A 26,545-nucleotide genomic window follows, 5' to 3' on the forward strand; every position below is an offset into this window, starting at 1 on the left:
CGACTGCCTCGGGGGTCGGATGCGTTTCCAAATTCAGAACATTTGGGACTTTATTTTTTTTTTTAAAGATTTTGTTTATTTATTTGACAGAGAGAAATCACAAGTAGATGGAGAGGCAGGCAGAGAGAGAGAGAGGGAAGCAGGCTCCCTGCTGAGCAGAGAGCCCGATGCGGGCCTCGATCCCAGGACCCTGAGATCATGACCTGAGCCGAAGGCAGCGGCTTAACCCACTGAGCCACCCAGGCACCCCATTTGGGACTTTAGAAAGCTAATATGGTGCTTTTGCAAAGTATCACGTAAGCCTCTGGCAGCCTAGGGCAGCATTTCCTTATTCTTATGGAAAACTATGAATAGTTCCCAAAGTCCACGACCCATTTTTGTCCCCGAATAAATTCCAGTGCCAAACTTACCAAAACAAATGGGCTTTTCGAGCTTTTGGGGTTTGAAATCACAGATAAGGAAAGCGGACCTGGAATTATGAAAGGAAGGCACATGCAATTATGAAAGAAGGCTCCCCTTGGAGTCGGGACAAGTGGCCCTGGCCTGTGGGGTTGTCAGAGCCTCCCTGTGTCACCCAGGCCTCTGACATCTCTCTGCTCTTAATCAAGTTGAATCTTGTTTCCAAAACTTGGGGCTCCTTCTCCTTGAAGGAGCTCCTCCCAAACATCAGTCTGAACGCCGTGAGTGGAGCTTACATTTGCTCAGAGATGCAAACAGGGCCACTGAGGAGGCAGCTTGAGGGCCCCCAGTGCACATGGTTTGCAGAGCTGGGAGCGCAGTGTCCTGGCGAGGAGGGATGTGGATGGTGGCCAGTTGGAATAAGAACAAAAAGGCTCGAAATCTGATCCTTGAGGCAGGCCGAGGCACAGGGGAAGGGGGCAGCTGGGGAGAAATGGACCAAAGAGGCCCAGGACATTGTTTGGACAGATTCTGAGAAGGGCAGGAGGGGAACCAAGCCTGCCTTGAGGAAGACGGGATGAGGCGCCTCTGGGGTTTGCTACGATTTCTACCTTTACCCATGAGCCTCCCATCCCGTTAGCCGCGGCAGCGGTGAACACCAGGAATCACAGAGAGAACTCGCCATCTTGCCTCCCCGACGGGCTGAGCCGGCCGCGGGGGTCTGGGCAGCTTGGTCTGAGGTGGCACCTCAAGGGAGCCCTCTTGCTACGCTCCGCCGTGGGGGGGTGGTAGCACCCCCAGGGCCCAGGGCCTGAGGGCGATGACACTGGGCAGGGGACATGGCCGTGGGGGACGGGTGTGCTTGGCAGGCGGCAGGCCCCTGCACTGGCCTTGAGGCCAGGTTCAAGGGCACGCAGGATCTGGAGCCCTATTGTCCCGATCCCAGCTCTGTTACTTTTGATATTGGCCAGCTCTTTTCCCTCTCCGGGTCATACTCTCCCTATCTGTAAGCTGGAGATACTCCTATCCCTGTCTAATGGCGCTGCTGGAAGGATTAAAAGAGGTGAGGTACAAACGCTGGGCGTAGGGTCTGGTTCACAAAAATGCTCCACGGATGTTAGCTGCTGCTTTTTCTAGAAAGTCCCTGAAACTTACAACACCAGTAACCCAGTGGAGTGGGTTAGACTGCCTCAGTGTCCAGGTTCCTCTCTAGCTGTTGGCAGAGGAGGGGCGGTGGGTCAGGGAGGACATTTGCCAGGTGGCTGAAGAGAAGTCAAGTAGAGGACATGAGTCGGTGACCCCAGGAAAGAGCCGAGCCACTGAGCCCGGCCATAGCTTTCTGAGCACCCCCGGCAGGAGAGAAGGGGAGAACGTCCGCCGCCCCCTCCCTCCCAGGACGACCGCTGATAGGCCCAGAGAGCCAATGGCAGGGCGAGCACGGGCTAGCCTTGCTGGTCACCCAGCACCAGTGCCAGCAGAAACGCTGCTTCTGCCTTGCCACTGGCATTGGGGGAATGGGTGTCCCCTGTTGTCGCTGTGTTCTTAGAGCCTTGCTTAGGGCCCCAGATGGATGCCAGCACTCGGAGCACCCCTGCTGAAACTGCAGGGCCGCCTCCCCCTCCTCTCCCCTCCCCTCCACCATTCACACCCACTCCCCAAGCCTCCCACAAGAACCTTTGCCAAAACTCAAGATTCCTCTTGGTTTGAATTTCCAAGGCTGTGCTCACCTGCTCAATAGAGCAGAACCTTTAATTACTGCTGTCTCGGTTAGCACTGCAAATTAAAATCTTTACATTTGCACCATGACCCCTCATGGAAAACAGAAGTGATAAAACCAGGCTAGACCAAGACAACTGTCTCTTCTTGTCAAAGTGACATCGGCTCCACTTTCCACCCGAGAAAGATTCAGGAGAGGCACCGTGTAACGATTCAACAATTTTACACACTAACTCGGTGCTCATCACATTATGTGACTTTTGAGACTAATGTGACACAGTGCGTTAATTATACTTGTATAAAAAAACTTTAATTTTTTTTTAAAATTCAAATTTAAGAAAAAGAGAGGGAGAGTTGAGAGTGATGGTGGTCCTGGGGAGCCTCCTTCCGGTCTCAAATTGTTCATAAGCATTGGAAAGCAGGTGACAGTTTTCTTGCTAACATACTGGACCCCCCCCCCCACTCCCGGGAATCAGATGTACCACATATTGTCAGGGAGGACCTGTGACCTTGGAATTGCTGGTCCTTTCACTGGTTTCCTTTAGTTCTTCTCTTGTTTTGAGAGTAAGGGCTGGGAGAGAACCCTCCTAAAAGGGCTCCGCTATTAGGAGAAAAATTTCCTTGCATTTGTCTTTTACTAATTCTGGCACAAAGCATCACGGATTTCAGTCCGGAAGTGAGTCCCGCTGCAGTGCAAGAGCCGAGGCCTCTGGGCAAGCTGTCACCAGGCGCGGGAGGATGGGGGCGGTGAGTCAGGTTCCCGGTGCCCCCGGGTCACGGCTGGGCTGGCTCTACACGCATCTTCTCTGCCAGATGGGGCAGCCTTTTCCTGAATAAGCATCTTCATTTTGTCTGTGAGCACGACTGTACACACAAGCTTACTTTTTCCTTTCATTCTAAATTGGGCTGCAAAATGCTATTTCGTTTGGGGAAGCCTTTTTTTAGCTGCTTTGGGAGGAAATATAATTAGACACAGTGTAACATACATTTTTGAAAATTCAGGGACCGGTTTCTCCGTGTTGACCAAGTTTCGTTTCAACCACTCTGAATGGCCATGAAACGAAACTCCACTGGGCGCTGAATTTGGGAAATGCAGACTCAGAAGTTGGTACTAATATTACCCAGAATCTGGTTTTTCTTTCTGTTTCTCTTCTGGTTTCTGAGAATCATTAAGGATCCTCCACCTCAAAGCTATGTCCCTTTTTCAAAAAGCAGAATTTTTTTTTTTTAAATGCACTGCTTGTCAAGTACTAACCCTTTAAACATCGGTGGTACTTTCTGTCTCTGCAGTGAGGTCCACGCCGAAGCTGATGGGGGTGCAAAAAGCCCCCAGTCAGAGGCCTCCATCATAGAGATCAACAGAGCGAATTTTATAATTGCTTAGTGATTGCATTATGAAGGCTCAAACACAACCATTTGCAGAAACCTCCTATCAAGTTTTTGTGGGTTTTTTATTTGTTCATTTCTCCTTAAAACACTTGAAAAGAAACCATGAACTTCGCTGAAGCTGAGGTGCTCAGAATGAGATGTTTAGAAACAAAGCGTATAAATTGTTTTCTTTTGCGGCATTTACCGAGAGGACCTGCTTATTTCTTGCTGTAAAACCAGGGAAGGTTTTCAGAGAGTAGAAGAGGACAGAAGTTCTCTGAGCTGCTGTTGTGATCTCAAGTGAAAAGTTAGCAAAACGTAAAAAGTGTCTAGAGTGAGTGGAAAATCACAGGGGGCCTGCGCGCTTCAGCTGTGGCCCTAACACCCCACATGCAGGGCCGGATGCAATCCGCGCATGCGCACTAATGGGACTCCTCTGCCTGCCCCCTTCCCTCCCGCATCCCCCGCAGCTACTCCCTGTCAAACCCGTGAATGGCCGCATAGCACAGATTTAGGAAACCTCTTCTGAGTCCATTTGTACTTTTAGCCTCTTCTTTCCCTTGGGGGTTGACAAATCCCAAGATCTGGGCCTGCTGCTAAACGTGGCCGTGTGTGTGCCCTGGCTGGCTGCTCATGAACTTGAGGGTGGGCAGAGGATGGAACGCTATTTATGGTTAAAGCAAACCCCTCACCAACCCCCTCACCACCAAAGAACTTTCTGCTTTTTTCTAAGGAGTCAAAAAAGTTTGGATTTCTGTTGGATCTTGTTAGTTGTTGTCCACGGTGACAGATGATTCTTTGTCTGTGTGTGTGTGTGTGTGTGTGTGTGTGTGTGTGTGTTTTGTTGTCATGAGTTGACTCATTTGAGTCCCTCCCATCAAAAGGAGTTGAAAGTCAAAGGAGCTGTTGAAAGTCAAAATGCATGCACAGGTCCAGAGAGATCTCATTTCCACTGCAGACGCACAGGTGCCCCCAGCACAGCCTTCCCGTGCTCCTGCCTCCCAGCAGACTACCAGGCTTCTGAGACAGAATGGAGTCAGTGAAGAGGCAGCGTTTCTCTCTTTCTTCCATACTTTGGTCCTTCTCCCATGTGAATAAAGTTTCCTGTTGGATTAGGACATGTGCAGCTGGGAATCGCACCGAGCCCACACAGCTCGATTTGGCTGTTGAAGCTTAGGTATCCAGGCAAAAGGGAAGCAGGCACTTCAAGAAATTATCACACAGCTTTGGCCTCAACGTGGCCCTTGAAGGCTTAAAAGGTGCATAGCCTATTTCGTCAGAAAGTATTCCAAATTTTGCTTTGCTCTGGGGGGCTTTGGATTTGAATCCAAAGGAGCAAGTTCTAGCTGGTTATCCCCCCTGAGCAGAAGAGGAGAGCACAGTTGTGGGGAGCTAGACTTTTTCCATGGGTCCATGGCTGGGTGGTACATGAAGAGAATTTGCCAAAGCCAGCTAACTCTCTAGGCCAATAGATGAAGGTGGACTCCTCGTTTACAGTTTTGAGTGATGATCGTATATTTCCAGGTGACCGAGCTTTGAAAGGTGTGGGAGGCCCCCAGCCACCTCTGAGTGGGAGTCAGTGGGAATGATTCCATGACCCTTTCACTCTATCAGGCCACACTTTCAAAAACAAGCTCTGTAAAATGAAAACAGAGAAAATGTTGACCCCCATTAGGGTGGCTATTATTTAAAACAAAACAAAACAGAAAATCACAAGTACTGGTGAGAATGTGGAGAAATTGGAAATCGTGGGCACCATGGGTAGGAATAGAGACTGGCGCGGCCAGTGTGGGAAATAGTATGGCAGTTTCTCAAAATGCAAACATAGAATTACTATATGACCCAACAATTTCACTCATTGGCATAGATTCCAAAGAACTGAAAACAGGTCCTTGACCCGAAATCTGTTCACCAGTGTTTACAGCAGCTCTTTCCATAGCAGCCCAAAGGTGAGAAGAACCCAAATGCCCGTAACCAGTGAATGGGTAAGCACAGTCTATCTGTCCGTATTACAGACTATTATGTAGTCTTAAAGAGGAAGGGAATTCTGACACCTGCTACTATGTGAATGAATTTTAAAGACATTATACTCAGTGGAAGAAGCCAGACACAAAAGGACAAATGTTGTATGAGTCCACTCCCGTAGGTACTTAGAGTAGGCGAATTTATAGAGACAGAAAGCAGTGCGGTAGATGCCTAGGGTTGGGGGAGAGAAAAGGGGAAGTTGCTGCTTAACGGGGGTCTAGAGTTTCAGTCTGGGTTGAAGAACACGTTCTGGAGATGGATGGTGAGGATGGTTGCACTTAAAATGGTTCAAATGGCAACTTCTACCACAAAAAAAGAAAGACTTGAGTTTTGAAACACTCGTCAATCCTGTCCTCATCAGAAAGAATATTTTGTTTTCAAATAATATGAGTGTGCAAGGCAAAGATGGCTTTAGCCCGAGCTACATGTTTTCTGTCCGAGACAGGCGCCGTAGTGACTACGTGGGTGCCTATCATCTTCGTGAGCCAGCTGGGGTTTCTGGATGTCTAGTGAGGTGCGTAGCCAGCACTTAGAAATCACTTTCTTGGTCAGTTGAAGGCAATTTCTGTCCTTTCTGGGTATTTTGGAGACATGACAACACATAGGTCAGGGAACGGAGAAGCGACCAGAGACAGGAAGAGACATTATCTCTGCTTCTGACTGGGGTTAAGAAACCCCACTTGCTTCCTTGGTCCTCCGGTGCGTCTACAAGTCTAGACATACTACGATGATTCACAGCTTGCTGATTAATGCAAGAGCCAACAGGATGATGCTGGGGACTCGCCATGTGTGACTAGCTTTCTGTGCAAACTCTCTCTCTGGAGCAAGTGCTGGGTCCTGGAGTAGAGTTCTGGAAGAAGTTAAGGTTCTCAACCACAATGCGGGCCAGCTCCTAAGGCCTTGACTCTGGCACACAAAGTAGGAAGTGAGGGCCTCTGACCAAGGCCCAGATGACTTTTGAAAAAGTCGACACACCTGCTTCTTGTGTCCCGACTCACGTGCCCAGCTCCCAAGACATTTGGTTTCCGAATTTCAGGGCTTGGTGAGGTTCACGTTGTAATCAGTTATTTGGGTCTTGTCTGCAGCACCACTTGATATCAACAAGGAAGAAGGCTTCTCTGGCTCTGTCAAAGTGAGCTGAACGACCCTTTGGAGGAATGAATGGAAGCTGGCGGGAAGGGGGGATGAGACAGATGAATTACATCTGCTGGTGTTGCTGAATTAGGCTCTTGGGACTATTTTTGAGTGTTTCCGAGTAATTAGGGGTAGAAACTCGCAGACTTCAAGGCTGAGGAACTCAGTCTCTCACATGGGGCCGCCCTCCCCACCCCCACTCCGACCATGCTGTATTTTTCTGGTCCAGCTGTGCCTGGCATTCCCCAAGAGTGAGATCTGAGAACACAGGGTTCCTCCAACCCCTAACGCACCCATAGTTGCTCACCCCCAGGAGTGGTTTGCACTGGCTGTTCTGCGGTGCTGGTGGTCATCGTTTGATGCATCGTGGAAAGACAGAACAGGACCTCTGGCAGCCATTTCGCATAGCACAGTGACAGCAGCACATAAGAACCGCCCCTCCCTCCCCCAAAAAAGTTGGCTTGGAAATGCAGGCCACTTTTTTTTTTTAAGATTTTATTTATTTATTTGAGAGGCAGAAATCACAAGTAGGCAGAGAGGCAGGCAGAGAGAGAGAGAGAGAGAGAGGAGGAAGCAGGCTCCCTGCAGAGCAGAGAGCAGAGCAGAGATGCGGGGCTCCATCCCAGGACCCTGGGATCATGACCTAAGCCGAAGGCAGAGGCTTTAACCCACTGAGCCACCCAGATGCCCCGATGCAGGCCACTCTTACCACTGTTCCCCCGCCACGTGAGATCCTTTCGTGCCACTCGGAGCTGGCACAAGTATTCCCCACAGAAACCAGTATGTTTCAGCCAGTCCTGAGAGGAAAGCGAGTGGCTTTCCTGACCCACAGCCTATTTCTAAGTCTGCTGTTTCCCTCTGGCGAGCGCAGTGTCAAAGAAGCCCATTTTGAAGGCCGTTCAGCCTATGTTCTTCTCACTTCAAGCTTCGGTTGTAACTTAGAAGTTCTTCTAAGTTCCAGTTGTCTTTGAATAAGCTCTCACCCTTGGTTTAAAAATTTCAAAAAAGTTAAAACAAAAGCATTAAGAGGTTTTCTTCACTAGCTCACGAGTGTGGATTTTTACATTCTTTGTGGAAATGATAGTTTGAGGGTTTTGTTTTGTTTGTCATTTTGACAGCTGTATTGTTTGTGTCTTTTATTTGCTTCATTAGTTTTTCATTTGGAAGTGTCTTCCTTGGCAGACTAATTACATTACAAGGAGATTCCTTCCCGCTACCCGCTAGAAAGGTCTTCTGACCTCAGGGTCCTTGAGAGATTTGAAGACAAGCGTGACATTACCCCCGAGTCTTCTCTCCCCAGTTCTTCACCCCTGTCCTGGAGGCTTGCCTCTGACCTGAGCGTAAGGCACTGGAGTGAGACCCTCGGGGTGGGTGAGGCTTTACTCAACTGAGCGAAATGCTCCTGCCCTATCAGTCCCATTCAGAAGGGAACGGGAAGGTCACGCTTTGTTCCTGCCTCCCAAAATCTCATTTGCCGTGGTGCCAGCAGCATCTCCTCTTGGCCCTGCCTGAGCTCCTTTTCCAGGCAAACTCCAACCTATATACCTCCCCACTCCCAGAAGAGGTACCCGAAAGCCGAGTGTTTCTCTGTAAACTTGCACTTGACTTGTGTCTATTTCCCACTCTCGGGGTAAATAAAGTCTGTGACAGAATATTGGACTAGGGATGAGAAACTGGAATGAGCCCTCATGATTGTCTCTAGAGCCATCAGCATCCTACTTGGCAACACCGCTTATGGGCTTTTAATATTTTGTTTACAGTTATTACCTCTGAAATCTCTACTTTCTGGTATGTTGTCAGACTTTTCAAGGGATTTAAAAATTCAGGAGCTCGATGCCAATAATTGCTTTTAGGAGCTAGCCCTGCCTATTTTCTATAGATGACTTCCAGTTTGGACCATCAATTATTTTCCTCACAGAAACCCACAAAGTACATATTCAAGTTACTTGGAATCGGATATGAACTAGGAATCCTTAATGTAGTTCGGCTTCTAAAATGTGTATCGCACTCAACTCATGCGAAACAGAGTATTTAAGAGCTTGAGCAGCTCACTTGAGATCTGAATGAAGACCCCAAGCCTGTCATCATTGACCTGCACCAGCCGCCTTTGCCGGAGCAGGTCACACGCGTGGTTCATGTGTGGTAGATTTCTTTGTAAACTGGTCCGAGCACAAAGGAGCATGACTTGAGGCTGACCGGGGTCCAACAAGCCCTGGGCTTCATCACTGGGAATGGGATGCTCTCCAACAGGAGGCTGGAAGTAGAACCCGGACCTCATGAACTCAGAGGTCTGGGTCACGAATGACAGGAAAACCAGCTCATACTGGCTTGGCCAGTGAAAGGAGCTGACTGAGTCCTGTAAGTGCAAGTCCAGAGGTTGGGTCCACTTCAGGGGTGATTTGAATCGGTAGCTCAACAGTTACAGAGGAAGCTGTTTCTTTCCTGCGCTCTGGTCCTGGGCCTTCATCCTCAAGCTGGCTCCCCCTTGTGGGCGCACACAGCTGCCGGCAGCTCCGGGGGCTACAGGCTTCCTCGTCCCTCATCCAGCCGAGCTGGAGAGAGGGTCACTTCTAGAAGCTCTGTCGGAAAAACAAGGAGGCTTCTTTCCCAGAACACCCTGATTGCATGTCTACTACGCCACTTCGTGGGAGTGGAGCCGAGCGCCCCACTTCTAGAGCCCTGGGTGACGCCAGGTTCCCCCAAAGCTTATAGGGGCAAGCAAGACCGACTGAGCTGTCATAACTGACCTCCTCCGCCATCCATCTGCCCCCTCCTTCCCAAGCACAGGCCTCCCAAAATGCTCACTGCTATAGAAAGCCTATTTACTCCCTCCCCAAAGGGATTCAGCTCCAATCTAGGAAACAGCAGGTGATGCACCGTCCTCATGTCCCAGGACACCTTAGGGCTTTTGGAAGGTTAACAAGCTTCTAGAATTTAATAGTTAGGAACTGAATTGTGAAGATCGTCAATCCATCCTCTTCACTGCCCATAGACCACTGTGCTCCTTGGGAAGACCATGGGGCTCCTGAAAACAGCCCCGTCTTAACCCATAGCCTTAAGCCTCATGTTGCAAGCATTCCCCCAAATATCCACGACCTGGGTGTTAGTTGGGTCTTCAGAGAGGAGTGGCCCTGGGTATGGCTATGACATAGATCAAGTTGATTTGAGAACTTGGCCCGTTTCCCGGAGTCCCTCACCTGGCCAACGTCTCACCATCCTTCGGGTCACAGCTGAAAGCTCGGTTTTGCCATGAACCACCACCCAGACTAGGTTGGGTTCTCCTGTTTGTTCTCAAACACTCTGCACTTATCAAGCTATACCAGAAATCTTCGTTTCGGTGTTTCAGTAAATACGTGTCGCACAAATATATGAAAGGTTGACTGAGCAGGCCGCAGCTACAGTACTAGACGACTACACTATACGTTTTACAAGACAGGATGACAGGTGTTCCAGAGGAAGCAGACAGACACACACACACACACACCACGGAGAACCCTAGTGTCCTTGGCAATGGCACGGACAGTTTAGGAGCCTCTGTCTCCCTCCTTCTCTCTGGCAGTCTGGTACATCAGGGGCCTAGGGGACCTCCCTACCTACCAGAGCCCTGGGCCTCCTGGCCCTACACAGCAGCCCCTTGAGTACCCATCTCCCTCCTGTCCCACGCGCATCTGGTTTGTAGATGGGCAGTTGGGGGAAAGTGAGAGACGCCCCTCAGTTCACAATAGCCTCCAGGCAGCCAGGTCCAGAAAGCTGATCTGGGTAAACCCCTCACTTTTCTACTGAGGTATGGCAGTCCCACAGTCCCACAAGGTCATGAAGTGATTGGCTCTGAGTAACTGCTGGAGTCCCCTGATTCCCGGCACAGGTCCTGAGCTCATAAATTCTGCTCTTGAAGCAGGCACACGGCTTCAAATCTGGGGACAGGATATGAATTTCATGTGCTCTTGAAAGTTTATCACCACTGCTGTAATCCTCTGCTATTAAATATAATTTTACAATAAACTAAACCCTTAAATGAATTTATTCAGAGAAGGCCAATTATTTACTAAAGTCCACAAACTAGCTAGCAGTATATCCTGCACATACTGACTTTGAAGACACTATCTAAGTTTAGTGTAACTGATGGACCCTTTTTCATTGGATGTCCACACATCAAAAAGGACGTCTGTTCATCCAGCATTAGTGATAGGTCATGCATATGTTTGCCTTTCTGGTTCCCAGAGCTAGACCTCATTTCTTCAGAACAGCCCCGTAATCCACCCATTTACTGGGTTGCAAAGCTTCAATGAGGGAGAGAGAGCAGTACGGTAGCTACCAGAACTTTCTCTTCAGGGCAGTGTACTGTGTTTACTGAGGGCTGCTGGACATGTCCAGCGTTTCCCCATGACTTGTGTAGCCTCGCTCATAACTGGGGTGAGGAAGGAAAATAACAGAAAGAGATATCTGGCCCAGGAAATTCTGGAAACTCCAATAAAACTCAGACAGAAATTAAGTCTCTGAGCTGTGAGCCAAGTGTGTAAGGGAAGAGACAGGGGAGAACTACTTGCGTTGCTCACTACTCCCTGTGGCACCTCACGGGCAGTGTAAGGAGTGGTTGGGAGGAAGGGTTTTCTTTGTATTTGGGGCAGAAAGAAGAACTGAGTAGCCACGTGCTCCTTTGTGTCTGCCTTCAGTATGGGGTTAGAAGCCTAAGACATGCATTGGGGTGAGAGGAGCCTCTGCCCACAGTGCTGGTGGTCCGTGACGACTGGGTACCAGAGAAGGACTGGGTAAGAACAACCTTGAACTGCAGTGCAGCTCCAGGAAAGTTTCAGCAAGGCCAATGGAGAGTCCTTGAGCCAGAGTTGCTGCTGGAAGAGTCCCATACCTCACAGGAGTGGGCTTGCATTAGTATACCTGCCATGTTCCTACAATGGTTGGGAGTGGGGTCAGGGCCACATATGGTGACAAAGCCAAAGGGATGGCTCCTGAAGGCTATCAGCCAATGATGCCCCCCATGGCAGGAGATCTGAGCAGATCTCCACATCACCGTGTCTTTCCTGCGGTAGCTATGCCAGGACAGGCCCTTCCTTGAGTTTGGGGTGGACAGATAGTGACAGGAACCAGTGCAAGGGTAGCGCCAAATTGGCTACTTTGGAGAATGAGGCTAAGGCTTGTTCGATTGGTTTGTAGGTGGACTGTGCTTCTTCCCTGCCTCTCCGTTCAGTGTTTGGATTCTTGGTTCCCTTCCCCCTTTCTCCTTGTTTGTTCAATTCACTCTTTGACCCCAGGTCTAGGAAAATACAACCATATGCATTTGGAAGAAGTTTAAAATGAATTGGCTGGCTGGCTTTAGTTTCCATCCTAAGCATCTAAAGATGCTTGGGCCTTGCATGTGAGGTCAACTGAAGAGACTAAAGTCATATGAGAAATCAGCAAAATGAATCCTCAGCCTCTTGACTACACAAGGAAGAGTCCAAGCTTGTCTAGGGCCTAAGAATCACTGTCTTTTAGTTGCCTTTGTATCACAACATCAGAGAACATGAATATTGAAAGAAACCTTGGAGGTTGTCTAGTTCAATGACATCCTTTTACAGAAGAGGACACAGGGAAGGCCTAATAGGGAAAAGTAGACCAATACCCTTTAGGAACAAAGATGCAAAAATTCAAAAAAAAAAAAAAACACCTAGCAAGTCAGTCCAGTAACATATAAAAGAATTATACACTGTGACCAAGTGGGCTTTATCCCAGGAAAGCAAGGCTGGTTCAACCTATGAAAATCATTCAATGTAATGAACCATATTAACAGAACAAAACAACAACAACAACAACAAAAACCACGATCTCAATAGACACAAAAGGAAAGGGACTTTCTCAAGCTCAGAATGTTAATAGCAAAGCCCGGGCTACACTCAGGTGGCCCAGCTTCCAAGCCACAGCTCTCCATAGCAGTGGGAGTGGGGACGGAAGGTGGAACTAGCCCTTCCCTGTGCAGGTACTGCCCGGAGCCCATATGGAAGAATTTCCCCTTGTCCTTCCAGCCCATTCTCACAACAGCCCCTGACAGTGGGCGCTGTCGTTGCCCTTACTTTCTGCATGAAAAAGGAGCCTTAGAGAGACAATGGGACTTACCTGAGTCTACCTGGATGCCAAGCATAAGGAGGAACTAAGCCTAGACCCCAGGTCTCCCGACTCCCCCGCTGGCTCTTTCCTTGCCCTTCACCACTTCCTTCGTTGATTGGTGCCACTGGATTAACCGGGTTCCATTAGTTCTCAGATCATGTACTGCCAAGCCGAGTAGATGGGCTTTTTGCTGAGAGCAGGTGGGAGTGTCCTCCAAATTCTCTGGGGGAAGAGCCCCTCCCCTGTGCCGGTGTGTGACAACTCTCAGAACCCAGGCTGTTAACGTAACATGGTAGAATCTGGGCTAAGTGGCCATTTCTATATGCTAATGGCTAGAACATATGTGCAAGGACTAGAGATCTGTAAAGAAGCATAGGGGAAGCCAGAGGCCAGAAGGCTGGGGTGTGCGGGCCAGTGGGGGAAAGAGAGGAACGAGGCTGTTCCTTTGTTCCTGGAAAAGCTAAGGGCCAGGCTGGCCTGGCTTTTGGCAGGGCCTAGCTCAGTGAGATCTCTTGCTACTGAGTTCTGGCTCTTCTCGGTGGGACGAGAAGAAGACAGACATTTCAGAGAGTCAGGGAGTGAGACACAGCAGGGCCAGTATGCCATGAGGTGTCTTCTTTGGCCTCATATCTGAACATCTCAGAGGAAGCTATACTGAAGGCCCAGTTGTCCAGGCTTCCTCTGGAGGTGTTCACCATGGCCTCCAGAAGCTTCTTCTCTTCAAAAACACATTTGGAGAGTGCCCCACACCACCCCTCACCCCAATCCAGGCCCTGAGGCTTCAGGCCATTCCCAGACTTTCACAGAACCACTCTGCCTGTTTAACTCAGAAACATGGGCTGCCCTTTCTCCTGGCTCTCTCTGAGAATCACAGAGAGGTTGAAAGCAGTTAACTTTGTATGGTCTACTCTTTTCTCTTCCTCATGCCATCTGCCTTGCATACAGATATGTTTCCACCCGGCCACACACCAACACTGCACACGCTACCCGCCACTCTTCTTTCCTCCTGTCCTAGCATTTAGACCAGGGACGGTGGCTTCCTTTGGATAGCGGGCTTGCAAGGAGGCACCCTGGACTGGGAATCAGTTGTGCTGAGTTCTAGTCTTCTCTGACTTGGGGCCACGTTCTTCACTACCATGAGCCCCAGAGTTTCTACCTACCAAGTAGGGAATTGGTAGCAACCAGTATTTCTCAGAAGGTGGCATTGCCGGATGCCACTCCCAAAGACCGAGTCCCTGCAAATCAGTGGAACTAGGTGCTCTCTGTGTCTCTCAGACTCTCCGACTCTCCATCTTTAGCTTGCTTGACCACCTTCTTTCCTCTGATTTTTTTTAAATTGTGCTCAAATACACATGACATAAAAATGGTAATCTTTTAATGTACAGCTCAGTGATATTAAGTACCTTCCCTTTGTTGTGCGACCATCTCCACGATCCACATCCAGAACTCTTTTTATTTTGCAAGACTGAAATGCTGTCCCCATTAAACAATAACTCTCTGTGACACACTGCCTGCAGCCCTTGGCAACCACTATATCTACCTGGAAGGAGGGATACCATGATCACCAAGGTGGTTTTTCCAGAACAAGTTTTATCCATTGCTTGTCAGTCTTGAGCAAACCATGGACCTCTCCGTCTACAGAAAATGGTGCCTCGCATTGGTTGACCTCTCATTTCCCTTCAAGTTACAAAAGTTCTAGGGTGAGAGAGCGAGGAGTCAGCCCCAGGGAGACAGAGTGGGTCAGAAGAAGACAGAAGATGAGGGTTCCAGTAAAAAGAAAGTAAAGAATGATGTCCCACAGCCATAAAGGTTGGAAAGGAAGGAGACCGGCCAGTCACTTATGAGAAAGAGGCATAGTCAGAGAGCATGGGCCCATTTGTAGTTAGAATACATATTGGCACATCCATGTGGACAAAATCTGGGGAATCCTGAGCTCCGGAAGTACTGGCATCCTCACCAGGGATCAGAGAACTGACACCAGACCAACCCTCAATCTCATGAAGAGTGTGCGGTGCTAGGTCCTCCCAACCTTGATCCCACCCTAAACTTGTCGGACTGGGGCATCTCCAGACAGCTGGGATTGGCCATGAAAAAGAAAATAGGGTTGAAATTCCAAAGCGACTTTCTCCTAACCTGTAAACTGATGATTTTTTATGAATTTGAGTTGTTCCTTTGACATAGCACTGTGTTTTCTATTTACATGGTTCCTGTCTTTTTTTTCTAATCCTGATTTTCTTGAATCTGTATGTTATGTACAGAAGAGCATATAAGGCATATGATAGTAAGACCAATAGCCATGTACCCACCAACCAGGTTAAGAAATGGAACATTGAAAATATCTTAGTAGCCATCTGTGTCTCCATCCCACTCCCCAGAGATAACGACTCTCCTGACTTCAAGAGCCAACTCTAGGAAGGCATCCTAGGCCTCTTGGTGAGCTTCCAGCTCTTCTTAGGTAGATCAGGCAGTCACCAATCTCTTTAGATAGTTATTGTCTGCATAGATTTCCACAGAGGGCTCCTCCCATCTGTTTTGCATTGATCCTCACTAATTTCAATTTTCGGTGGGGACCTTGTCATTTTCCAGTCTCTTGATTACAAGAGTAATCTTTGGAGTAAACTTAGAAAGTACAGGCAAGTACAGAGAAAACACAAACTCCATGAGGTACTAAAATATATAAATATATGATATATAAATAAGCCAGGAATAAACACTGTTAATATGTTGTGATATAGCATTTCATTACTTTTTCTTTTTTAAAAAGATGTATTTCTTTATTTGAATGACTGAGCGCATGAGCAGGGGGCGGGCTGAAGGAGAGGGAGAGGGAGAATCTCAAGCAGGTTTCACAACCAGCACAGAGCCCCAAGTGATCTCAGAACCATGAGATCATGACCTGAGCCAAAATCAAAAATCAGATGCTTAACTGACTAAGGTCTCCAGGTGCCCCTCGTTATGTTTTCTATGCAGAACTATGTCTTTCACATTATTTCACCAGCTTTGTATATAGCTTTATCTTTTATTGTGAAAGATAGCGTAGACACAGAAAAGTGCACAAGGTCTCTACGTCCAGTTTAAAGAAGTATAAAGTGAAACCCTGTGTCACCACCAATTAGGTTGAGAGATAGAATGTTGCCCTAACCTAACCCTAACCCTCCCCAAGTTGATCCCCTTGTGCCTCTTGTGATCCCAGCCTCTCCACTCTGTAGAGGCAACCACTCTCTTGATTCCGACGTCATCATTCTCTTGCATTTCTAGATAGTTTCATCACTTATGAATGAAATCTTAAACAAGCAGTCATTTCATGTTGAAGAACTGAGCAGTGAGCACAAGCTAATAGTGGTACTGGGGCTCTTTGTTGCTTATGCATTAAGCTTGTGCTGAAGGCTTCCAGAAGGGAAGCTGAGTAGTGTTGGTCACTGTCTGCCCCCAGCTCCCCTTTTAGGGAAGTCAGTGGCCCAAGGCACAATGGACTGGGGCATGTATAGAGCCCGCCACCATCGGGTTGCCTGACAGAGTCATGGGCATGGTACTAGACACCCGGAAGAGATATAGATTTCAAGCTTGCCACAGCCTGCCTCCAAGTCCTCCAGCCTCCAGGCATAGGTCAACACAGGACACCTTTTTGGGGTGAAGTGGGTGTCCTCAGCTGATCCAGGGAGCAGGATCTAGAAAGCAGAGCAGGAATTCAGCAGCTACTCCCGGACGAGGAGGGGGGCGGGGATCCAGGCTCTATCCCTTTGCTTTGGCCCCTCCAACCACTGAGTTTCCCTTCCAGAGACGACCTGGGGCTGAACCCAGTGGAGATTTGGCCATCCCCACCAAGCTGTGTTTCCACCTTCCCCTCTGATGTCTTGTGATTCAGTTTCCTGGGGCTGCATCGTCAGTTAACCTTGTTTCTAGCTATTCTTTAACTTGGGAAATGTGGTGCGGTTGTCTTCTCTCCTGTTCTCCTTCTCTTTGTGAGATTGTGTCTTTAAAAACAAAACAAAACCCTTACCACATTTTTAGTGGGGCTCTGGGAGGGAGTGAAGTTGGATGCTTGCATTAAATTGGTTGTCTAAATCCGGAAGCCTCCAGAGGAAATCCTGCCGCTCCCTTCCTCGGTTGCCCAAATGTGATGGTTAGTTGGATGGCTCCTTTGGCACCCTGGGGCCTATCAGCAGTGCTCACTGAACCCAGCAGGGAGACCCTGGAGGGGAAAGAATGTGGGGACTCATGAGCATGAGGGTTAGGCTTTGGACATTGCATGGTTAGTGTTTGTAATTAAAAGCCTGGATTTGGAGGTAGGTCAGACCCAGGTTTGGCTTCCAGCTCTGCCCCTTACTTAACTGTGGACTTGGAGCAAGTTACTTCATTTCTGTGAACCTTATTTTCCTCCCTATAAAATAAGGCATAGTAATGGTACCCATCTTTCAGGATTGTCTTGCGAATTCAAGAGGATTACATTTAATTCAGTGCCTGGCACATTGTACATGGTCAGCACATGGTAAGTCTTAACATCACTGTCATCATCCTGAGACCCTAGAAACCTTCCAGAATCTGTCAGAGCAACTTGAGCCACAGGCCTCTCCTGGCTGCTGAAGCTCTGGATTCCAGAAAGCCTTGATGCCCTACCCCTTTACCCAGCCCTTGAGGTTCTCCACAGCAATGCTTGTGACCTCACCTTGCTCCTGGGATGTTTTCCAGGGCCCACCTGCCCTGACCAACCCCAGTTTTCCTAGCTAATTACCCAGCAGCTCTGGCCACACTACAAAAGGGCCCCAGATAAAATGGCCAGCCAAAATATCAGCAGTGGACTGCAGACGTGCCCTGCTCCTGGCTCTATGGGAGACCCCGAGGAGCACACCAGTCTCTAGCTTGTGTGGTTCGCAGGCCACCTGCCTCCTCATTGGGATTCATGCTGCATACAATTTTTTCCTTCATTCCTTAACTGATGTATACATTATTGATTTGCCTTTTTGTGCTCTCTCAGCAAAGTAGCAGTTTACCAGTTGAACTTAATCCTGTGATTAAATTCCAAGTCTGAGATCTTGATTTGACCAAGTGAATTAATGGGTTTAACCCATCAATATTAGTCAGCCCCGGATATTTAAACTTTGAAAAATTCAAGTTAAATTCTATACATTCATAAAGGGAAAAAAATCCAAAAAAGCTCAAACTCTTCCAGCTCTTGCATAGGGAATACTCTGCTTCAAGGACACTTGAACAAAATGCAAATTTAAGGGAAAGCCCCACCCAGCGGGTGGGATTGGTGCTACCTTAGAGTTCTTGGCAGAATCTCTTCAGTGAGCCTTAGTTCGCTCTCAGCCCCCGCACCTCGTGGTCTTAACAGAAATACCCCAACTTCGAGTTCTCCTAATTTTAGGATACAGCTGTTGCAAGAAGGATACGTAGGTCACACCGTAGCCAACCCAGCAGCCATTCCACAGCTGTGGAACCCTAGTGGCCTTCCAGAATCTTCTCCCTGCAGGTCTGCTTATCATAATGGCAGTGGCTTCAGTTGGGCAATTTGATCATGCAAAACTCAGGGCATGGGCTTTGAAGTCAGATAATATCTGGGTTTCAGTCCAGACTCTGGCATTTACTAATGAATGACCTTGGGCAGTTGCTCAATACAAGGCAGAGGCATTATTGGTAATGAAGACTACCAGTAGCTCATCTTCAGAGAGTGCATGTAACAGGCGCTTGTAAATTTGTGTTCACTCAAGTAATCTTCATAACCCCTACCACACTATGCATAATGTACAACTATGACCTCTCTTTTATAGATGAGGAAGTTGAGGCACAGAGGAGTCAGTAACTTCCTCAAAGTGACATAGCTAAGAAGTGGCAAGTCCATGATTCCAGCCCAGACCTTCTTTCTCCAGAGCCCCTATGCCAAAGAGCTGTGTTCTCCAGTACTTAGCCAGCAACCCCATGTGGTTATTTAAATCAATTAAAAGTAAATAAAATTAAGAATTCAAGTTCTCAGTTGCCACATGTGGCCAATGGCTATGATGCTGAACAGCTCAGGTATAGAGAGCATTCTTTTCTTTCAGGGAGGATGATTCAACATCATCTCAGAACATTCCGGTAGACAATGCTACTTATAGAGCTTCCGGGATTTTACTCCTTAGAAAATCTGAGACTTGAGCTGTATGGCTTTCTTGTATTATTATTAATAGACACATGGTTGTGATATATTGAAATCCCTTTTGCACTTGGCCCAGTAGGGAAATGCCAAGCAAAAAGCCAAAAAGTCTAACTCACATGACATTTTTCCTGTTTTCCCAATGCATTACTTCAAATTTACCAAGTGGTCTCCTGTCATTTCTGTTTGATATGTAGGGACATTCACCAGTTTTCCCAAAGAGCCAGCTTCTTCTACAGCTCTGCCTTGACCTCTTTGGGCTCTCTGTATAATATTTAGTACCCGTGTACCTTCATCTCACCTGTGACTTGAAGGACCGGAGCTGACTTCTGAAGTCGGCAGAGTCCCTGAAGGTCTGTGGGCTCTGAGAGTCTCTGGCATATTTCCCCTCTCCAGTTCCTTCTCTTGGGATTTCTCTGCTCACCTCTGTTACACGGTTAATAAAGGCCAGAGAGAAGAAAGGAAAGAGCTCAAGATTCCTGAACTCCTGGATGATTCAGCCTAGAAATCTGCAAACTCCCAGAAGCCGGTGGAATTATAGTAAACACCCCTAACCTTGTGAATACACATTTACCTGCTTCCAAGTCTCCATGGTGGAGAAGACTGGACTGATATCTGATCTAGTCAATAATTTATAGAGTTAGACAGCCATCCACTTCTTGCCAAGCAGCTGGATGTCATGACCTTTGCTTCATGCCCCAGTGTAGAGGAAGGAGGACACCTTGGACTGCTCCTCTTCTGGTGCGGACAAGGAGCCTCTGGGCTTCCAAACCCAGGAGTTGCTTGGGTCTTAGCCACTCTGTAAATCAGACCCAGGTCTGTACCCCACCTCCTACCTCTGCTTCTTTGTTAGTTAATGTTATTTGTACAGTGTGGATATGATCCCGCTCTGTTCTACCGATGGGTTTTATTAATGCAACAGTGTTGAAAGGGATGAATAGATGTGCTTAAATCAGGGGTGAGGCTCCATTTATCATTAACGTTCAGCTGGGATAGAGGCCAGCACGGTCTTCACTAGATACCATCTCTCAAGTGCCCAGCGCATCACGCCAAGCTCCTAGAAGAGTAAGGTCAGTTGAATTTTCTGAGTATCTGCTGAGTCCCTTGCCTGTGCCAGGCACTGTCTGGGCGCCAGAGGGATTGAGAGATGATGAACACCCGGCCCAGCACGAATGTTCCGTTGGCCCCAGGTGTTCAGCCATGGGAGCTGGACCGAAGGAGAGGCAGAATTCCCAGGGTAGAGGGGCTGGATCTCAAAGGACATGCAGGAGTCCCAGAGTGAAAGTGGGGAGAAAGGGCGTTCCAGGCTGGGCGAATCGAGGGGCACCAGCTCAGAGGGCTGAACACGCATGGCAGCCTTCGATGGGCTGACACAGGCATGACTGGAGGGCAGAGTAATGACAGTATGGAACATGAAATTCCGCTCTTAGGGCTGCTGAGAGGACGGGAGGCCAAGCTCATGGACAGCCCAAAGAGCAGAATTTAGCAGGATGTGCTTCTGTCCCTAGACAGCTGCAAGCCACTGGAGGATTTTTTAGGGGGAAGGGACCCAACCTCAGTCCAACAAGCTCCCTGGCAATCATGGAAAGCCCACGATCCAGGGAACTGAGTGGGTGTGAGTTCTCTGAAATTAGGTGCTACGAGTATCACACACTGTCCATCCCATGGTCTACTAATGTGAAATTTAGACTCATGGAGAACCAGCCAGTCTAAGAGCTAGATCATGCCCAACAATAATTATTAATTGACTTGCTTTTCTGAGATTTTCAGTGGTTCCAAAGAGATGGATTTACCTTACGTTTGGAAACCTCAAGGAGTTGAAATGTCCCTAGCAGCCTTTGTTTTTGAAAGTTGAGCTTCACATTTATAGGGTGTGTGGTAAGCAGGGCTTTTTCCCCCCAAGTTAAATAAAACAGAGAAGATACATGAGCATCAGTTTTAAAGCGCCTAGTCAGTTAGAGTCAAGATTGAATCTCATCTATTTTATTTATTTCGCTTTTCAACTGGGATTGCATTGGTCCGCCAAGTGCTGCTCCCATTCTGCTCCCATAGAACAGTGGGTCCAGGCCCACCCCTAGTCGCTGCCCAGACAGTATCGCCCACAGAGCTGGGGCTTATTCCACCGCTGATAATGTCCAAGTGTTGTCCGGAGGTTGTTCTGAGTGCTGAGCTACTGAGGCCCTACAAGCGTATGTTAACGCTGATGGGGGGTCCTGGTTCTTGACCCATCACTCATACCCTCCAAGCCACGTGAAGCTACCAGGGATTCTGGAGCAAAAGCTTAAATTACTTCAGTTTCTGCCAAATAAGCCCTATTCAACGCTTTGAAGCTGTGGCACCAGAGTGGGAAGGCAACCAGAACTCTAGTAATATTTGAATTTGGAGATTGTAAAAACTCTGATGCGGCTATAAAATTGTGTTTAAAATGATCAAGGAGGGGCGGTCTGGGTGGCTCAGTTGATTAAGCAACGAACTTTGGCTCAGGCCGTGATCCTGCGGTCCTGGGATTAGGTCCCACATCGGGCTCCCTGCATCTCCCTCTGACCTCTGCCCTCTCATCCTCTCTCTCTCATTCTGTCTCTTTCTCAAATAAATAAATGAATAAAATCTTTAAGACAATAAAATGATCAAGGAGTTAGGTATGCAGGCAAAAAGAATGGTCAATTGTGGAAAGTTCTGGATGGCTCTGCACAGTCCATACACACAGTCCGAATACTGCGAGAATGGTGAGGAAGTTTTCTTTCCCAAGTGCGCTGAGTTGACTTGCGAAGAACATTTTGTGTTGTTTTTTGGTTTCGTATCTGGGGGACTCTCCGAAACTCTCCAGTGGTCAGATTGTCTTCCCAATCCCCTCTTTAAGTATTTATAATTTCTTCTTAAGAATCTGGAACCCCCTCGCCACACTTTGCCTGAACTTTTCTAAATGGTGTGTTTTGATAGTTTCTACATTTCAAAACTCATTTTGCAACATGGTAAGCTAAAGACTGATATCGCACACGTGCACACACGCACACACACACACACACACACGGTAGCTAACCACCTGTGGGGTTGGGAACCAGGCAAACCTGAATTTGCATCCTGCTCTGCTACCAATGAGCTGTGTGACCTTGGGCAACTTAGTTAACCTCTCTGGGCCTCAGTGTCTTCATCTATAAAATACAGACAATAACAGGTCCTGCCTCATAGATACTTAAAGGACTGAGTGAGACCAAATGTCGAAAGCACTTGGGTCAGTGCCTGGTGCCGAGCAAATGCTCGATAAATTCAGTGGCAGTGGTTTTTTATTGTTACTTTGAACGGGACATCCATTGCAAGGATGTTCATCCATTGCAAGGACTTGTGCGCGGGAAGTGCTTAGTAAGTGTTTATTACAGTGAATTGGATTGCTTCCAACCGTTTAACTTGGTTTGGGGGATAAAGATTTCCCTTTCTCCTGTGATGCTGGGAGACGCGGGTGAGGGCTCGCGGCCCCGGCGGTCCAGCATGAGAGGAAGGAGGCAGTATCTTGCAGAAGGGAGAGTCCATGGAGTCAGGCCTCCCTCTGGTCCTTGAAATTTTCTCTGACACAGTTATCAAGTGCAAGGTTTTTAAATTGCCTTTGGCTGAAAGAATTGGGTCATGGGTTCCATTCTGGCAAAATCTCTGTCCTCTAGAACACGATGGCGAGGAAAGGTCCCACACACACCCAATCCCAAAGCCTTGGGGCCCTGGTAAGTTGAAGTGCAGGGAGGGCTACGAGTTCAGGACTCGGCTGTGGTGGGATTCACACTTGACTGTTTGGTTTTGCACTCACCATTTGGTTTTGCAGATTCCCCAGCATTTCTACACACACAAACCTGCAAACCGGCTTAGAACTGTGTGCTCTGTTGGGGGGCGGGGGCGGGTAAGGGGGTGGGAGGGACCGGGGTTGGTCGAAGTCATTGCCGATGAACCAGCTATCTTTCCAACAAAACAATGACTGATCAAGGCAAAGGATCCCTAACTGAGATCCATGGATGGGCAGGAAGTGTCCAGAAAACCCCTGAAATTATCCGTAAAATGTCTGTGGGCCGGGAGTGGGGAAACACCACTGGGAGTGCTTTTTCTGTGGAGAGAGACCGTAGCCTTTAAGGGATTCTCAAAGGAGTTTGTGACCCAAGGCAATTAAGACCGCAAAGCTGTTTGGTTTTGTTGCCGCAGACCAGTGGGTGTGTGTAAGCACAGCCCCCCAGAAACGCCCCGGCTAGGCAGGCAGTCAGAAGCATTTTGTGGCCAAGCAGCTGATGGACTGTTCAATCGGTTGTTGTAGACTCATGTAGACAAAGCCTGCAAGCTTGGGGAAGCCAGGCACCCCCAGGTCAGCCTCGGGCGACAGCCCCCGTCCTGCCAGGCCCTGGGGAGTGAGTCCTTCCTGCCCAGCAGCTCCTTTGCTCATGAGCTGGCCCGAGTCACCTCCTCGTACAGCACCTCAGAGGCAGCGCCCTGGGGCAGCTGGGATCCGAAGGCCTGGAGGCAGGTGCCTGCTCCACTACTGCCTAGCTGCGACGCTGTAGGTAAGTCACTTCCCCTGAGCCTCGCTTTCTCATCTGTCAACCGGGGCGCCGTCCCCTGCTCAGCCTGCCGCCTGCCTCACAGTGTTGTTGGGGGAACAGAGGAGGTGACAGCCCGTAAGGCTCTATACCCTTAGGAGGGATCTCTAGTGCTTTCTCTACTGTGCCCCGGCCAGTCTTTGGCAAAGAGACCACCCAAGTGGTCTCCAGGCCCCTGAGCCTCAGCTGCAGGGAAATGAGTGGGGGTTACCCTGGGTGCAATTGCCCCTCCCTGCAGTAAACTTCCAGCACCCTGGGTCGTTCCCTGCCTGTCTGTCCCTGCGGCCAGACTGTGAGCCCGAAGGGGGACAGGGGCTGGGCTCCTGGAGGTCCCCCACCCACCCGGTGCCTGCCTGCTCTGTGCCCAGTGGGTGTTCGGGGCCTGTCTCTCCCGCCAGCTCCACTGTGGACTCTGCACCCCCAAGGTGTTCCCTGACCCCACCCAAGACTCGTGTGCCCTAGAAGTGGGAAGCCGGACCACCCTACTAGAGGACCGGCAGCTGGAGGAGAGCAGGCAGCAGGAAGCCAGGCCGAGCCTGTCCACGATGGCTGTGAATTTGGATCAGCCCCTGGAGTCTAGAAGGAACGGCTTGACTTGCCTTGAAGAGTCACATTAGTGGTCACAGGGGTGAGATGGGGGACACCAGCCAGAGTGGGCCTTGGCAGAGAGTATCACGTGAACTATGGCGTAAAATATCAGTGTGCCCAGGCCGCCTGCCCTGTCTGCAGAAAAAAGCTGGAGACATGAGCGTTTGCTAAGTGACAGTGATCAGAAGATGCCCATCAGGCTGAAAGGGCCTCCGGGATTCTGGCCTTTAATGGAAATCCTGTTCGGGTATGTACGGCCTTGTTCTCCTTGGGCCCTTTTCTGTGTACTCTCCGAGTCACAGGGCACCTCAGCTGTTCGAGGTCCGGCTGGACCCGGAGAAATCACGGCTCAAAGTCCAGCCCCAAACTGCCCAGGAATCAGAATCAGCAAACCTGCTTTTCCCTGCCTTTCCCTCTCCTCACGAGTCCAGCGTCATGCGCCATCATGGACGGGGATCCCAGCTAGCTTGCCTCAAATTCCTAGTCATTCCCCTGCCTTATTGTGTCTCTTGCCAAGGCTCTGCCTTCGGCCCAGCACCGGAGGAGGGCCAGGCAGATGCTTGGCCAGCCAGGTTTTCCTCAGAAGCTTTGGAAGCTGAGTGCTCCTCGGGGGCTTCAAGGGATGGGGTGTCTTTGCCAGCTCAGCCCGGGACTCAGGAAGGCCAGGCTCAGTGTGAGACGGAGGACACAGGCCCCGCAGGGGAAGAAGAAAGGCAAGCGGCAAAGACATTTGTTTCCTCTGCCCTGGGATCATTCCCAGCATTTAGACCAAGCCCTTCCGGGACCAGGCAGCCCCAATCCGCCCGAGACAGGGAAGGAATCAGAATAGAGGTCACGCAGTCGGAAATCAAGCAGAAAGAAACTGGAGAGTAAAACAGCTGACCTACAGCTCTCTGCTCTTTGCTGCTGATGGCATTGACTTTGTGAAGCCCCTAGAGACAGCCTCACACTGGTCCAGACCCAAGGGCAGTGGCCTCTGCATGGGGGAGGCTCCAGGGCCCCTATGCCAGGGTCCTGGAGGGGCCCAGAGGGACCCCTGCAGAACACGCTCAGGGTTTCGGCCATGCCCACGCGCTCTCAATCCCTTCACTCTGTCATTGGTTTCTTTAGAAAATGTGTCAGCATCTGCAGGGATCTTCTTCGATTAAGTTACTTGTATCTTGTCAGCTTCCCCCTCCATTAAAAGCTCCAGAAGAATGAGAAGCCCAGCGCTATCCCACAAGAGATGTGTGTCCACTGATTGACAGAGAGACTTCTGGCCACTAAGTAAACCCCATCTTCCCATCTGCTATGGGACCACCTCCAGAGCCACTGAGGCCTGCATCTCGCTGGGGGCAATCTGAGCCCAGAAGGACAGTGAGCAGAGGCAAAGCAAGAGGGCCAGATCTTGGCCTCAGCTGTCAACAGAGAGAAGTGGCTTGATGGCACACTCTTCAGTCCCATCATTCTGGAGAAAGTCATGGGCATTGAGAGTCAGGAGGGCCCCGGAAACAAGGAACCTGAGCAGTCCATTCACTGTAGGAAACCCCTATGGTTTCCCAAGGACACTTGGCGGAGGACACGGGGCTCCCAATGGAAGTGTCTGCATTCCCTGCACCCACGGGCTGCCGGGGTGCCAGGGCCCATGGGTCTCAGGTGTCCCCATCCTTCTGGGTGTGAGAGCCCCAAGAATTCCAACGAGAATGCTGTCTTCCCTACCATTTCAAAGGATAAGTCAGAAGGGTGGGTGAGTTGTCTCCAAACCAGGCTTCCAGAAACTACAAAAGAAGGTGCTTTTCCTAGTGGAGTAATACATGAATCAACACACAGAGGAGAGCTTTGAACTTGAACTTTGAACTTGAAGGTAGCTGAGTGCCTTCTGCTGTGTGGCAGGCTGGCTCCTGTGGGGGCTGTCAGGGGCCAGGTGTGCTCGGAAAGGAGGCCCAGTAACTGGGTAAGACCCCCCTCTCCCTCCCTCCCTTCCACTGTCCTTCTTCCTCCCCCGGACCCTACGCCTTCCCACTTCAAGGAGCTGTACATCCCCTGCCCTCCCCCAGGAGCTACTCCTCGGGAATCCCCTTCTGAGTCAGAATGCTCTCCTGGAGGTCGGGGGAAAAACTTCAGTCTGAATCTGGTCGACATCCAGGAACCCCTCGCAGGCTCCCGCGTGTGAGTGCTGCTGGGCATCTGTCCTTCTGCCTCTCCCCCACCTCCTCCGCCTGATTAGGTGCTGGGCTTGCAGGAGACAGTCACCTGCGGCGGCTGAAGGAGGAAGCCGCCGCGGCTTCCGGCCGGGCCTGCTCGTGGGGGCCGCTGAGTGAGGCTCAGCTGAGTCGGGCAGTTGTGGGGTTCAGGCCGGCCTTCTGCCTCTCTCTCTCTCTCTGGCCTAGCACGCACAGATGAGGCACTTGCCTTTCCGTGAGCCCCCAGAGTTGGGTGAGGGCTCTGCAGCTTCCTGGGCATCAGCATGAAGCTTCTAGAAAGGCGGCCACAGATCTTCCAGGGTGGCTGTCCTGCCTGAGACCTCTCT

The 26,545-nt window shown here is 49.5% G+C and overlaps 1 protein-coding gene across 4 annotated transcripts in view; it reads left to right on the top strand.

Annotated features, from left to right (window-relative positions):
• MAMLD1 (mastermind like domain containing 1) overlaps window positions 1–26,545 on the top strand; it is a 108,392-nt gene that overhangs the window by 75,576 nt on the left and 6,271 nt on the right. The window contains exon 4 of one of the 4 annotated variants that reach the window (XM_032329946.1): window positions 23,169–23,412. The exons of the other annotated variants lie outside the window; for them this stretch is intronic. Within the exon in view, the coding sequence (XP_032185837.1) occupies window positions 23,169–23,412 (244 nt within the window). The remainder of the gene's footprint in view (window positions 1–23,168; window positions 23,413–26,545) is intronic. 4 annotated transcript variants of the gene reach the window in all.

This window comes from Mustela erminea, chromosome X (assembly GCF_009829155.1).
Source record: "Mustela erminea isolate mMusErm1 chromosome X, mMusErm1.Pri, whole genome shotgun sequence".
NCBI lineage: Eukaryota > Metazoa > Chordata > Mammalia > Carnivora > Mustelidae > Mustela > Mustela erminea.